At 44.9% G+C, this 15,791-nt stretch overlaps 1 protein-coding gene across 9 annotated transcripts in view; it reads right to left on the reverse strand.

Moving 5' to 3' along the window:
• Positions 1 to 2,043: 2,043 nt before the first annotated feature.
• LOC309400793 (catenin beta-1-like) overlaps positions 2,044 to 15,791 on the reverse strand; it is an 89,750-nt gene continuing 76,002 nt past the window's right edge. For 8 of the 9 annotated variants that reach the window (XM_081969469.1, XM_081969470.1, XM_081969465.1 and 5 more), the window contains 9 exons: positions 11,222 to 11,325; positions 9,152 to 9,490; positions 8,782 to 8,940; positions 5,042 to 5,185; positions 4,528 to 4,678; positions 4,332 to 4,453; positions 4,092 to 4,152; positions 2,985 to 3,205; positions 2,044 to 2,782 (listed from right to left, as the gene is read on the reverse strand). In XM_081969469.1, the coding sequence (XP_081825595.1) occupies positions 2,997 to 3,205; positions 4,092 to 4,152; positions 4,332 to 4,453; positions 4,528 to 4,678; positions 5,042 to 5,185; positions 8,782 to 8,940; positions 9,152 to 9,490; positions 11,222 to 11,325 (1,289 nt within the window). In that variant the 3' untranslated portion in view covers positions 2,044 to 2,782; positions 2,985 to 2,996. The remainder of the gene's footprint in view (positions 2,783 to 2,984; positions 3,206 to 4,091; positions 4,153 to 4,331; positions 4,454 to 4,527; positions 4,679 to 5,041; positions 5,186 to 8,781; positions 8,941 to 9,151; positions 9,491 to 11,221; positions 11,326 to 15,791) is intronic. The other variant, XM_081969471.1, reaches the window with a different exon arrangement.

A 15,791-nucleotide genomic window follows, 5' to 3' on the forward strand; every position in this document is an offset into this window, starting at 1 on the left:
TACTGAAATAAATGAACTTTTGCATGATATTCTAATTTTTCGAGTTTCACCTGTATGTGCCTTCTCTGAAAAAGTTCCTGCCTTGTGGGTTCTCTTGTAACAATGGCTCCTTAATCAGCAAGTAGAAGCTATGTCCAAGGAAGCCTTTCACCACAGCAAGATGCTCTGGCAATGTAAGTTATGCCTTGGATCACCAATTAACTGGACTACTCTACATATTTGGAGATGGACAGTTGGTACAAAATGCAGCAGCCAGAATTATGATATGGGTAACTATCAGATTAGAGCAGCGGTTCTCAAATAGTGGGGCGCGCCCCCCTGGGGGGGCGCGAGGCTCCGTAAAGGGGGGCGCGAAGGCTCCCTTTCCATCTGGGTGCAACGGCGGCGGCGTGGGCGAGGCATAATATATCCCGCCTGGAAGTGGCAGCACTTCGGACTGTGAATTTTCATTGGAGCCGCGGGCTGGAGCTGTGCAAGAAGCCTGCTCGGGCAGGGGTGGGAGGGAGGGAAGCATGGCTGTCCCAGGCTTCCCTCCCTCCCCCCCCCCCCCAGCCCAAGCAGACTTTTTACACAGCTCCAGCCCGCGGCTCTGATGAGTCTCTGAGCAGTCCCCAGCGCTGCCACTTCAAGCCGGGATATATTCTGCCATGCCCTCGGCGGCGTCTTTATGCAGGTAGCTCGCCTCCCCGCCAGCAGCTCCACCGCCAGCATTCCGTCTGGAAGCGGAAGCGCAACAGCCGCTGTTGGGGAAGGGACAAAGGGGCGGCGGTCACCCGATCTTGCCACCCCCACCCCTTCGCCCCTGGTAACGGCGACTGTTGTGCTGCTGCTTCCAGCTGGGATGCTGGAGGAGCTGCTGGCAGGGAGGGAGGGAAGAAAGGGAGGAGGGAGTAAGGATAGACAAGCAAGAGGGAAAGAGGAAAGAAGGCAAGCAGGCAGGAAGGAGGCAGAAGGAAGGAGAGAAGAATGGAACTGGAAGGGAGGCAGGGAAGGAGGGAGGGAGAAAGGAAGGATAGGAGGATAGGGAAAGAGGAAAGAAGGCAGGCAGGCAGGGGGAAAGAGGAAGGAGGGAACTGGAAGGGAGGCAGGAAGGAAGGGAAGGAGGAAGGGAGGGTGGAAGGAAGGATAGACAAGCAAGAGGGAAAGAGGAAAGAAGGCAAGCAGGCAGGAAGGAGGCAGAAGGAAGGAGGGAAGGAGGGAACTGGAAGGGAGGCAGGAAGGAAGGGAAGGAGGAAGGGAGGGTGGAAGGAAGGATAGACAAGTAAGAGGGAAAGAGGAAAGAAAGCATGTGACTACGGTGGGAGACGAGGAAAGACCGGTGTGCTATGTTATGCAGAGGTGTACTTATAACAATTTTATAGACAAATTATACTATTTACAGTGGGGGGGGGGGGCGAAATGTTTTCTTCTTCCTAGGGGGGGCATGACAGAAAATAATTGAGAAGCACTGGATTAGAGTAACACTGGTTTTGTTATTGCTGCATTGATTACCAGTAGGCTCCTGCATCCAGTTCAAAGTGCCAGTTATGTCTTTAAAGTCATTAACAGCATGGCATCTGTTATCACTATGAAAGGTGGTATAAAATACTTTGTGGGACTCAGAAAGTGGCTAGGTGTGACACTGGCTGTTAAAAACTTAGTAAAAAATTAGCAACAGAATGCCTTAATGTGTTTTTCAGAAGTTGTTACAATCATGATGGGACCCAGGTTCTTGAACTATATAGTGATTGGTGCGGGACAAGGTAAGAAAGTTAAAAAACCACCAGCTGGTGCTATTTCTACTTTTCTACTCTTTTTTTGCTTTTGACATTATAATCTACTGCAGAGGACTATACAGCTTTGCAAAATTCATCAGTCCATTAATGGACTACTCCAGAATGTTCCATTTTTCTTCAGACCATGCAACACACAGCTCCCACGCAGAAGCAGTTCAAACCATTCTGAGGGTAGCCAGGCTCTGAAACAAGTTATGATATCACAATATCATTAGAGTAAAAAGATGCATTTGCACTTCACATGAAATAACTTTTTCACACAACAAAATGAATTAATAGTTTACTTTAATTCTGAACCATCTGTATAACTGTTTTCATGAAGCACCTGTATCACAGCAGGCTACAATAATTTTGGAAAAAAGGCAACTAGTAAACTGTCCAATACAAGGTTCCATACAACAGGTTTTTTTACTGTCCTATATCCAGGCATCTCCAGATAAAGTTTTTGATCAAAAACATTAAATAGATTCACCTGCTTATTTTAAGCATATTAAAAAGGAAACTAATTAGACCATTTCTATTTGTCTTTTTTACACAAAAGGGATACACAATGTTACACTTTTCCAAATATAATCAGTGTGATTATGAAGTAGTGTTCTACACCATTACTCAATCCTTAAAAATCAGAAGTTGCCATAGCATGTTCACTAACACAGAGACTTAAAAAGGCTACAATTACTGCAAAAGAGAAAACTACTCTGAAAGCAAGCAAGGTCAGTACCATTAGTTATTTAAAAATTAAAAATAGTTTTAAACAAGCAAGGCTAGAGTTTGATAAATTCCATCTTGTGATTCATTCTCGTACATTCTTCTATTCCATGAGTCACTCCTCAAATCCATTCGTTCCTCCTTGGCCAAAAGGACCAGAACAAAAAGTTTACTTCAGTTTTTCCCATAGGAAACTCAGATTGGCTAGTGCGTCAGGCACTTTCTGAGATACCAGCCCACCCCTCGAGCACTCTCAGCAACTCTACAGGCCAATCACAATGCAAGGTCAGACAATACAGCTGTGTAAAAGGGAAAAAAAGGACAATGATTATGGCTACTCATGTTAAGAACTGTACCAAGCTTGCAGCATAACACACATGTTAATCACATTTACAAATCCTATCACAAGTCTGATATTCCTATTTCTGACCAATGTGGTCCAAGCCAAAGCACTTGTCTCCCTGCCAGCCAAGTTCTCAGATTGTAGGTAGAGCTTCTTACCTAAAGGATGATTTACAGGTCAGTATCGAACCAGGCCAACTGATTACTGTCACCTGGAGGGAGCCCATCCATAAGGTCCTGGGAATGTCCTAGATCTGGTAGCCCATCAACTGGGTAGTCAGCACCAGGGTGATGGACACCCATTTCATGTTCCATCATTGGGTCCATACCCAAGGCATCCTGCCTATATCCTCCAGAGTGAAAAGAACGGTAGCCAGGATCTAAGAAAGTTAAGGGTGACAAAGAGGAGAAGGAGGGAAAAGCATGTGAATATGTTAGATGTAACAGAAGCTCCAGATATCAGTGCGACATTCATAATCTTGCCACACGGAAGTAATTTTCTAGCACATATTTACATGGTTAAAGCATACTACTATAGGAAGCATTAGCACATTTCAGCCAAGCCGTTAGTCTGTATACTGCTGAAAACCTAGAACATATATACTATCACAGTGAATAAACCTTAAACACAGACATTTAAATATGCAACCAGAAAGGCTTATGGCATGTTCACTTTTTTTGCAACCAACATATCTAAAAATATGCTTATATAAAGATAACCTTATATTATGTACTCTTCACATGTTAGAACACAAGCAGTTAATCAATATTGCTTTGATGAAGTACTCACTAAGGCTTCAACATGTGTTGTAAGGGGCGTCCTTGCTTTGCAACCTGTGCAGTGAATGTTCAATGTTATGATGCTGCTGAAAAAGGAGACTTACGGAAGGTCCTTGAAGTAGCAGGTGACGATGCATCCCCATAATCACATGATCAGGACTCAGGTGCTTGGCAACCAGCATGCAATTATGAAGGCTTCAGCATTCTGCAGTCATGTGATCACCATTTGTGACCTTCACTATCAACTTTTCACAAGCAGTCAATGGGGAACCCAGCAGGATGTCACAAGTTGCAGTAATGTGACATTGCACTTAACTGCAACGGGAACTACTGTTGCAAGTCAGCACATCATATATCATTGTTCTGCCAAACAGTGGAAATAACTAAGTCTATTATAATGGGGGCAGCTAGCTCACATTTAATGTTTTGAATAAGTCAAATTAATAAAATGTAATGATTTTCATGAAAAGTGTAATTGATACATACCATCTGGCCGATAACTAAGAGGTTCTCCTTGGGCACCAATGTCAAGTCCCAAATCAGCACTCTGTAAGGTATATGCAAAATGGCATCTGAGCTGGGAAGTTAATTGCAAAATGTGTCTCCCAGTGTTATAAGTTAGTTTGCAGGTCCACAATTTCAAAAACCATATTTTATACCTAAGTTATTTGTATGTAGGAATAGGAAAAAACTTAGATGGAGAAGATTTAGCAGTCTAAATCCCACCTCATTCCAAGCCATTGGTTCAGTCCTGAAGAGAGAACTGGTCAATTCCACTGACAGCCGTTTCTTATAATCTTGTGGTTTATCTTCAGACATTCTAAACAATACTGCAGCTGCGTACGTTGCTATCCAAGAAGAAAATAATTTTAGCAGAGGAGCTTAAACTCAAAGCAAGGCCAATCCCCCCCTTTTCACTTACCCACACCCTCATTTCTAGAATGAAGTAGTTCTGTTAATGGTGCTGTAGCTCCCTCTGCTTCAACTGCTTCAGCTGCTTCTTTGTCTTGAGCCAGTTCACATAGTACACCTGCAGCTACTCTCTGGATGTTCTCAATAGGGGAATAGAGCAGCTAGCAGTAGGAAGGGAAAGAACAACATATTCTGGGATGTTTTTAAAACACAGTTAGTAACTGGGACTCTGGCTATTATCAGGCATCAAAGTTGTGATAGACACCTCTGCACTGAATATTACAACTCTACAATGTTCATAGCTGCCATTGAGAGAAAATAATGTAAAACCCATCTTCCTTAGGAAACTACTGAGAACCTATTTCCTCTGGAGATTTTAAGAAAAGTTTCAAGCTGTTTTACAGGGCACAGCAATTTTGTATTGGATACCAAACTCTGAACTCAGATCAGGTTTTTAAAAAACATGTAGCATATTTTCATTAGATCACAAATAATTTAAGCATTTGTCAAAATATTTCACTCACCTGCACAAACAGTGGAATAGTATTTAGACCCCTAATTACAATCCGATTGTGGACATCTCTAGCCAGGATATGAAGGGCTCCAGTGCAGCCCTCAACTATTTCCTCCATACGGACACCCTCCTGTACAGAAAATATAAGAGTCGCCTTGCAGCGAGATGGGCAGCAAACAAATTTAATGAATAAATAAATGACTTAATATTTGTAGGCAAGAATGCCTGATCAATTCACAATATTAACATTCTTCCTCAACAGCTAAACATTTGCATTTACTTAGCTGCCCTCACACAATTTAATTATCAGATAGGTTTTCTAACTTACAAAGAAAAGGGTTACCTCTTTTGTCTGGTTAGTCACTTTTTTCTACCTTATCTGGAAGCTGCAAAGGATGCACCTAACAACAGTAACAGCAATGGGTAGGGCCTATACCAGGGCTGTCAAATTTCCAGTCCATGGGCAGGATGCGTCATGTGCTGCCCACGCCCGGTTTAGTGAAGGGGGAAAAAGTCCTGATATGTCATGTGACGCCGTCGTGAGTTTGACACCACTGGCCTCTGCTTTAGAATTTCTATCTCCCATTTGGGGGGGGGGGGGAGGGCTGTTAAAGGACAAAATTGATGTCTTTGACTTTACAGATACTTAAGGGTCTGATTTTTCCATTTAAAAACCTTTAACAGGAAAAATCAGCCCAATTTGTTGAAGGTTTTTAAGTGGTCCTATTATGTTCTGCAAGTTCTAATACAGTGGATATAAAAAGTCTACACACCCATTAAAATGCCAGGTTTTTGAGATGTAAACAAATCAGGCCAAGATAAATCACTTCAGAATTCTTTCACTTTCCACCTTTAATATAACATATAAGCTGTACAATTCATACATCTGGACTGTGGGGTAGGATGGGCAAGACAAAAGCCTTTTCTTACAAAGAAAAACATTCAAGGCCGGCTACATTTTGCAAATGCTTACATCAACTGTGACAAAAGCATGTGGGGAAAATGGGTTATGGTCTGATGAAACCAAGGTGGAACATGTGGCCATAATTCCAAAAAGTGTTTGGTGCAAAAGCAACACTACACATCACCAAAAGTACACCATACACACAGTGAAGCAAGGTGGTGGCAGCATTATGCTTTGGGGCTGTTTTTCTTCCGCTGGAACTGGGGCTTTAGTCAAGGTGGAGGGAATTATGAACAGTTCCAAATATCAGTCAATGTTGGCACAAAACCTTCAGGCCTCTGCTAAAATGCTGAAGATGAAGAGGAATTTCACCTTCCAACATGACAAGGACCCAAAGCATACCTCCAAATCAAAAGAATGGCTTCACCAGAAGATGATCTAAGTTTTGGAATGGCCTAGCCAGAGCCCGGACCTAAGTCCAATTGAAAATCTATGGGGTGACCTGAAGAGGGCTGTGCACAGGAGATGCCTTTGCACTCTTGACAGATTTGGAGCACTTTCACAAGGAAGAGTGGGCAAAGATTCCCAAGGCAAGATATGCCATATCGATAAGGCTCCTACCCCAAAATGCTGAATGCTGTCATCATCTTTTTTACATGGTCGCCACGATGTAAAAAAGATGTGGAGACTCTAGAAAGAGTGCAGAGAAGAGCAACAAAGAGGATTAGGGGACTGGAGACTAAAACATATGAAGAACGGTTGCAGGAACTGAGTAGGTCTAGTTTAATGAAAAGAAGGACTACAGGAGACATGATAGCAGTGTTCCAATATCTCAGGGGTTGCCACAAAGAAGAGGGAGTCAAACTATTCTCCAAGGCACCTGAGGGTAGAACAAGAAGCAATGGGTGGAAACTAATCAAGGAGAGAAGCAACTTAGAACTGAGGAGAAATTTCCTGACAGTTAGAACAATTAATCAGTGGAACAGCTTGCCTCCAGAAATTGTGAATGCCCCAACACTGGAAGTCTTTAAGAAAATGTTGGATAGCCATTTGTCTGAAACGGTATAGGGTTTCCTGCCTAGGCAGGGGGTTGGACTAGAAGACCTCCAAGGTCCCTTCCAACTCTACTATTGTATTATTGTATTATTGTATCAAATCAGAAGGTGCTTCAACAAAGTACAATGCAGTGAGACATGTACAGAGCAGTACGTTGTAGAAACAAAGTAACTACAAACCCACAGCACAACATAGGAAAGCAAACCCTTCAAGACAAGACTCAGCAGTCCATCTGCATTTGAAAGACAAAGACTACTCTTTTCAAGACAACAAAGTCCACATTCTGGACAGAGGACTGCTGGTTTGAAAGAGGGATCAAAGAGGTCATCTACGTTAAGGTTAAACAGCCCTCTCTCAACGGAGGGGAGAGATAGGACACCACCTATCTCCTGTGTACAATACAATCCTTTCAGCAGTTCCAAGAAGGCTCCACACACATTTGCATTATTCAGGTGACCCTGAGGGAACAGATACACCTTCAAGTGGCCTCAATGACTCTCAGAAAGAATGCTAACAAGCAGATGACTGCAAGGAATATAAATCCTTCCATCCTCCACCATTTGGTCAGAGCTGAGGATGAGAAGTGAAACGTCTTCAAGGACAGTCCAACTGCCTTTTGAAAAAGCCCTATGTAAATAGCTGAAGAGTCAGCAGGGAGTTGGACTAGAAGACCTCCAAGGTCCCTTCCAACTCTGTTATTCTGCATTTGAACAATGAGACATCAAATCTAAGATTATATTTCAACCACTGAAAAAGAATGCAGTTTTGACAACCATGTTCTTAAGAGTTACGTTTTTTCTGGCTACTATACCAACAATATTTTATTAATGACTACACACATTCTATTGTAGCATGAAGATCATGCCAGAGCACATCTTCAGACACTAACTCCATACCTACCAATTGTGCAAAAGGCCATTATGAATTTTGGTAGTTATTGTATCAAGTGTGCAAAACTACCAAATGACAAAATATTATTCCTGTATCTCTTTACAGTCACCTGTGGGTCATCTGGAGTACTGCAGCCTATGTGAGAGTCCCAGTTACAAATGTGTCTCACATACATACAACACCCCCCCATACTGAGATGTCAATTATATTAGGGATGTTATCTAAGTTTATCTTAACACAAAGATTTTTAAGAATCTTACACAGTACATGGGAGTGATGGGTGGTAAACCTCAAGACCTTAGATCTTATACTGTTTATAAAAGTGCCATTACAGTAGCCCTCACCTAACAACAGTAATTGACACTGCAATTTCCATCACTGAGCAATGCAGTCATAAAGAGCAATGCCACATGACTGCACCACTTAGTGACAGAAATTCTGGCACTTCTGGTTGCTCTTAAGGAAATCAGTGGTTTGTTAAGCAAGGATACCACATGGTCACCATTTGTGAGCTCCTGCTGGCTTCCCTAATGACTTTGCTTGTAGGAAGGCAGCAAAGGTCACAAATGGCACTAACGTGACTATGGGATGCTGTGACATGGTTAAGTATCACTCATTCAAACAGTTGTTGAACAAGTGGCTGTTAAACAAGGACCACCTGTATTTGCTACAACAGCCAGGAATTATATTTGCACTTTAACTTGATTTAGTGTTTTAAGTGAAACATTTTTTCATTTATAAAGTAAATTTTACTTTGTGAAATACTAATTTGTAACAAATTGATAGATATGTTTGAAAAGTTACTTGGTTAAATAAAGTGCACAGTAGAATTTCAGATATTTTCTAACTTGAATCTCTGCAACAATAATGCATGACATTCGGCATCAAGAACTACATACCACAAATTGCTGCTGTGTACCACCCATTGAAGTACGTCGTTGGGTATCTTGATGTGCTCTAACTAGCAGTTGCACTAGTCTTGGTATTGCACCTTGTTCACGCAATGGAGCATGATTTGCTGGACAGAGAGCAAGATTGCGGATCAAGCCAACAGTAGCCTGCAAATGTATGGAACACAATTAAAAAAGGTAAATGACATGCTGCAAAATATTCTGGAATTTAGCTTTACAACCCAAGCCTTTGAAAATAATTTTAATTCATTGCATCCTTGTAATAGATTTCTTAGAGGTCAGCTAGATTTTGTTCACTTCATCCTCTCTATCTCAAACCCAAGACTATAGTGGTAATGTGGTTACCTAATCACCTCACCTTTATAAGAGGCCAGTGGGATGGTGGATGCAAGAGTTTAACCACCACTGGTAGACCATAATGAAGACGCACTGCATTTTGGGCCATTTCAGCTTCTTGATGCCGACTGGTGAGGTGGCGGAGGGCACAGATAGCTGGCTCAGTGATGTCTTCCCTGTCACCAGCACGGAGAACTGTGCGCACAAGAGCCTCAATTCCACCAACTTGGCACACCATCATTTTATTCTTGTAATTATTGCAAGTAAGATTAGAAAGGATGCCAGCAGCACAGGTCACAACATTGATATCATCTGATACCAAAAGCTGCACAAGTGTTCCTAGAAGACCTTCCATGCCTTCCTGTAAGAAGAGGTGCATTTAACATCAGCCTTTCTGTGAGAATAGTAACCCTGAAATACCATATCCACCTCACCCCAGATCCATTTGTATTGCATTGGGGATTTTGGTTAAGACACCCTCACTTGTGGACTCTATCAACAAGGTAGGAGAATTTTTAGGAAGGACAGACACTGGCGGCAGGTTGGGGGGATGTGCAGTCCACAGTACATTGAACACACATCACTGAAGTGGTAATAGGTGGGAAAAAGAAGCGAGCACTCAAAAAACAACTTTCATTAGTTTGCAGCCTGCCATCGCAAAAGGTCTCTGTTGAGGGCGCGGGGCTGCAAGTGGGGGGAGATCCCCCGCGCACACATACACAAACACGCACGCAGGTCTGGGAGAAGTGAGCTGAGAGACATGCAGAGGCCTGTCAAGCGCAGAGGGAATGATGGGGGAGGGGTCAAAATGGGAACCTCTGGCAGCTTAAAGGAAGGAAGGAATGGAGGGAAGGAGGGAGGGAGGAAAGAAGGAGAGGCAACTTGGTTGGATATGCCCCAGTTCAAAGGAGAAAGCAATTTTGTGTTCTGTTTTGTCACTGACAAAACTTTGTTGGACATCCAATTTCAGATTGGTAATCTTGAATTGTGAGCTCTTAGGAAAGTATCCCCTCCTTGTGTGTTGCAAACAGCCATTTCCAGTGGGGGAAACAGGACAAAGCAGAGTGGGGAAAATATTTTCCTTTGCTATATTTCAAGTCTGAATTAAGACCATGGCAGGATCCCTACAGGAGAGCCCTTTTAAGGATTATGTATTAATAGAAAAGCGACTAACTTACCTGTGTTCCTAAATGCTAAAGCTGTTGCACATAAAAAAAAACAGAGGAGCTCTGATCAACTATCACAGTACAGCCACAGCTGTACTGTTGTCTGTGGATGTCCCCACTAAATGCAAGCACTGGATAAACTGAGCCTGGTTTGTTCTCAGTCTTTTAAGTGGCCACAAGCTACTAGCAAAAATGGCATTTGATCACAGCAAGGAGGCATCGAGAAATGTTTCCCTTTTTGCATTTGAGCATCAAGAAGGGACAGGAAAGGAGAAAGGGAAAGAGGAAAGACAAAGAAAAAAGAAGGAAAGGGGAATAGAGCAAGGAAGGAAAAAGAAGGAAAGTAGAAGGAAGAAGAATGAATGAATGAAGAGGGAAGGAAAAAGAAAAGGAAGGAAATTATGAGGGAGGGAGGGTCTGAGGAAACTCCTGCCTTAGCACTTGGCCATCAGCATCCTTCCCTGTGTGTGACTCACACACTTTGCCCTCTCGCACACACCATGAGCAACCTAGCCAAGGAGAGTAAGCACAGCAGCAGCAGCCTTGAGGAGGAGGTAAGAGCTGCCGGACAGCCCCTTGGGCAAGGCTGCTCTGGTGGACAAGGGTTTGGCGGTCGCCCTGGTCTTACCTTCCTCTGCTGAAGACAATGGATCCTCCCAGCCCCACGCAATGTCGAGCTGACCACGCCCACCCGGCTCCCCAAGGTTAACCACAAGCCTGATGCGGCCCTCAATGAAATCGAGTTTGACACCCGTGCCCTATGACCTATCCACTATTTCAAATGATTTTTTTAAAAAAATCCTAATTTCAGTTTTGAGCAATGCCAGGCTAGTAGTATCAGGATCAACTCAATATAATAAAAACAATTTTCTAACAGATTAGTTTATAGTGGAATATTAATAATTTTTCAAGTTCTCTCTCCTTACCTGCTTAGTTGCAGCATCTGAGAGATTTCTTAGCGTCCAGAGACAATTCTGAACAAGACGTTGGCTCGGATCTGTAAGATGGAGTCCCAAAGCTTGCATTCCACCTAAAGATCAGTTAGGATTTACTATCATTTATCTTTATCTCAGCTCCTCATTATGGAGAAAACAATGCGCTTATAATTGCAAGGACAATTATTTTTATCCCTGTAGATGTCAGGTTTCCAAAAAATGCCCTAATTGACTCATGAGACTCAAGTCAAATTTCAAAAGAAAACCAGCCATTTATTAGGAGCATTTTGGCGATACCTTTTTCTGCAGTCAGATCTTAGCCTTATTTGAATTATAGCTGAACTTTACCCGTTCCTTCCCTCCCCTCAGTCTGTGTCATAAATCACATTCCCCAATGAGGTGCACCCCTCCCAAGTCTTCTGCGGTAATCTGAAATCCGACTCTAGCCAAAAGTATGTGTGGAATGCGCTCCCCCCCTTTCCTCACTATAGTAACTTTAGGATTTGACAGTAGACTGGTTTCAAGTAGCTATAATGAAACCATATACCAGCTATACAATACACAGGGAAGCATGTACAATTCTAAGTCTCAGATCTAATTCAATTCACAATTCCCTATGTATACATGCAATAAATCCTCAACGTAAGGTATGTACTTCTAACTCTAACACATTCCATGTTTGACAAAGTGCCAAGGCCATTAACCGGACCATGGTACACAGTAGTTATGATATAAATAAGAGTTTGGGGTAGATCAAAATTGATTAAAATGTTAAAAACAAAAACTGCAATAGTAGCACCAAAAACCTTTTATACAGTGGGGCAAAAAAGTATTTAGTCAGCCACCAATTGTGCAAGTTCTCCCACTTAAAAAGATGAGAGAGGCCTGTGACCGTCGGTGGGAGAAGCATCAGAGGGGGTTCGGGAGTTCATGGCTTCCATGACAGCCATGGACCTGACTCAAATGATTCAGGGCCCAACACACGAGGGAGGACACACTCTGGACCTTGTTTTTGTCTCTGGCCAGTGGCTGAGTGATCTGGGAGGAGGGGACTTAACCATCACTCCCCTGTCATGGTCAGATCACTCACTCCTTCGTCTTGACTTCCCTGGTGCTACCTCCCGCCGCGGGGAGGCGGAACCGGAAAGTTCCAGATGGTTCCGCCCCAGGCGCCTGATGGAACCTGATAGGTTCCAGACGGAGCTTGGGCCACCTCCTGTAACCTTGACCCGCCCCCGGGTAGGGGACCTGGTGGTTGCGTGGAATAATGCAACTACCGGGGCCTTGAACCGGATGGCGCCTTTGCAGCCTCTCCGGCGGCAACGATCCACCCTAGCCCCTTGGTTTACCGAGGAGCTGAGGGTGATGAAATGCCGCAAGAGACGTCTAGAGAGTCGTTGGAGATCCTCTCGCTCCGAATTTGATCGAACACAGGTACGAGCCCATTTAAGGACGTACCTTGTGGCATTGAGAGCGGCCAAACGTCAATATTGTGCCACTCTCATTGCGTCCGCGGAGAACCGCCCTGCCGCCCTGTTTCGGGTGTCCCGCTCCCTCTTGTTTCAGAGGCCGCGGGAGGCCCCTTTACAGGGCAGGGCAGAGGAATTTGGTAAATATCTGCAGGATAAAATCGCTCAAATCCGGAGAGACTGGGTCCCAGTCAGTGGTCCAGTGGAGACGCCCATGGCGAGTCTTGAGGTTTCGATCTGGGAGGAGTTTGACTTGGTTGCCATCGAGGATTTGGACAGATTGCGTGGACGACTGCGACCCACCACGTTTATTGGACCCGTGTCCCTCCTGGCTTGTACTGGCATCCTGGGAGGTTACACGAGACTGGCTCCTGGGCCTAGTGAATGCTTCGTTGGGCGAGGGGTCTCTCCCGGCCGCCTTGAAAGAGGCGGTGGTGAGACCCTTGCTCAAGAAGCCTTCCCTGGACCCTTTGGAGCTGGCCAATTATCGTCCTGTCTCCAACCTTCCCTTTTTGGCGAAGGTTGTAGAGAGTGTGGTGGCCCACCAGTTCCCACGACATCTGGAGGAAAATGATTATCTAGACCCGCGCCAGTCCGGCTTCCGCCCCGGTCACAGCACGGAGACGGCCTTGGTCGCGTTGGTGGATGATCTCTGGAGGGCCAGAGATAGAGGTTGTTCCTCTATCCTGGTCCTATTAGACCTCTCGGCGGCTTTTGATACCATCGACCATGGTATCCTGCTGCGCCGGCTGGAGGGGTTGGGGGTCCGGGGCACCGTCTTGCGGTGGTTCGGCTCCTTCCTTTCTGACCGGACGCAGCGTGTGTTGACAGGAGAAGAGAGGTCGACCCTACGCCCCCTTACTTGTGGGGTGCCACAGGGGTCGGTCCTCTCGCCACTCCTGTTCAACACATATATGAAGCCGCTGGGTGAGATCATCCGTGGTTTCGGGGTGGGATACCATCTGTATGCTGATGATACTCAGCTGTACTTTTCCACCCCGAACCACCCCAACGAGGCCATCGAAGTGATGTCCTGGTGTGTGGAAGCCGTACGGATCTGGATGGATGACAACCGACTCAAGCTCAACCCTTCCAAGACGGAGTGGCTGTGGGTACCAGCCCCCCGGTTCAGCCAATTAATTCCATCATTGGCCATTGGGGGCATTCATCTTGCCCCCGTGGAGCGGGCGCGCAATTTGGGCGTCCTCCTGGATGCCCGGCTGTCCATGGATGACCATGTGACAGCCGTGGCATGGGGGGCGTTCCACCAGGTTCGCCTGGTGCGCCAATTGCGCCCCCTACTGGACCGGGATGCCTTGCGCACAGTCACTCATGCGCTGGTGACGTCTCGCTTGGACTACTGTAACGCTCTCTACATGGGGCTTCCCTTGAAATGCACCCGGAGGCTGCAGTTGGTCCAGAACGCAGCCGCGCGGGTAATTATGGGGAGTACTAGGTACTCCTATGTGACACCGTTCCTGCGCGAGCTGCACTGGCTTCCTGTGGTCTATCGGGTGCGTTTCAAGGTTTTGATAACTATCTTTAAAGCGCTCCATGGCTTAGGACCTAGTTACTTGCGGGATCGTATTCTGCCCCATACATCCCTGCGACCAATTCGCTCGCACAGAGAGGGGCTCCTCCAGGTGCCGTCCGCTAGACAATGTCGTGGGGCGGCGCCTAGGAGTAGAGCCTTCTCTGTGGCGGGCCCAGCCCTGTGGAATGACCTCCCTCCGGATATTAGGAATACCTCTGACCTCCGCTCCTTCCGTATTAAGCTTAAGACCCACCTATTCCAAGCAGCTGGCCTGGCTCAACTTTGATCTAACCATATCGCTCCTGACGGGTTTTTAACTGGGTATTTTAATTATATTTAATTTCTAGGGGTTTTATATACTGTATTTTAACTGTTTTTATCAATCGACCTCCTCCTTGTGTATGTTTCAGTGTATGTCTTTGCTATATGTTTGTTTTGTTTACATATTTATTTCGTATGTTTCGTTGTACGCCGCCCCGAGTCCTTCGGGAGAGGGTGCGGCTAAGAAATAAATATATTATTATTATTATTATCATAGGTAGACCTCAACTATGAGAGACAAAATGTAAAAAAAAAAAAAACCAAACAATCACATTGGCTGATTTGGAAAGAATTTATTTGCAAATTATGGTGGAAAATAAGTATTTGGTCAATATCAAAAGTTCATCTCAATACTTTGTTATATATCCTTTGTTGGCAATGACAGAGGTCAAACATTTCCTGTAAGTCTTCACAAGGTTGGCACACACTGTTGCTGGTATGTTGGCCCATTCCTCCACGCAGATCTCCTCTAGAGCAGTGATGTTTTGGGGCTGTCGCTGGGCAACATGGACTTTTAACTCCCTCCAAAGGTTTTCTATGGGGTTGAGATCTGAAGACTGGCTAGGCCACTCCAGGACCTTGAAATGCTTCTTACAAAGCCACTCCTTTGTTGCCCGGGTGGTATGTTTGGGATCATTGTCATGTTGAAAGACCCAGCCATGTTTCATCTTCAATGCTCTTGTTGATGGAAGGAGGTTTGCACTCAAAATCTCATGATACATGGCCCCATTCATCCTGTCCTGTACACGGATCAGTTGTCCTGGTCCCTTTGCAGAGAAACAGCCCCAAAGTATGATGTTGCCACCCCCATGCTTCACAGTAGGCATGGTGTTCTTTGGATGCAACTCAGCATTCTCTCTCCTCCAAACACGAGTTGTGTTTCTACTAAACAGTTCTATTTTGGTTTCATCTGACCATATGACATTCTCCCAATCCTCTTCTGGATCATCCAAATGCTCTGTAGCAAACTTCAGACAGGCCTGGACATGTACTGGCTTAAGCAAGGGGACACGTCTGGCACTGCAGGATCTGAGTCCCTGGCGGCGTAGTGTGTTACTGATGGTAGCCTTTGTTACGTTGGTCCCAGCTCTCTGCAGGTCATTCACTAGGTCCCCCCGTGTGGTCCTGGGATTTTTGCTCACTGTTCTTGTGATCATTTTGACCCCACGGGGTGAGATCTTGCGTGGAGCCCCAGATTGAGGGAGATTATCAGTGGTCTTGTATGTCTTCCATTTTC

The sequence above is a fragment of the Natrix helvetica genome (assembly GCF_964273705.1).
Source record: "Natrix helvetica genome assembly, chromosome: W".
In the NCBI taxonomy this organism is placed as follows: Eukaryota; Metazoa; Chordata; class Lepidosauria; order Squamata; family Natricidae; genus Natrix; species Natrix helvetica.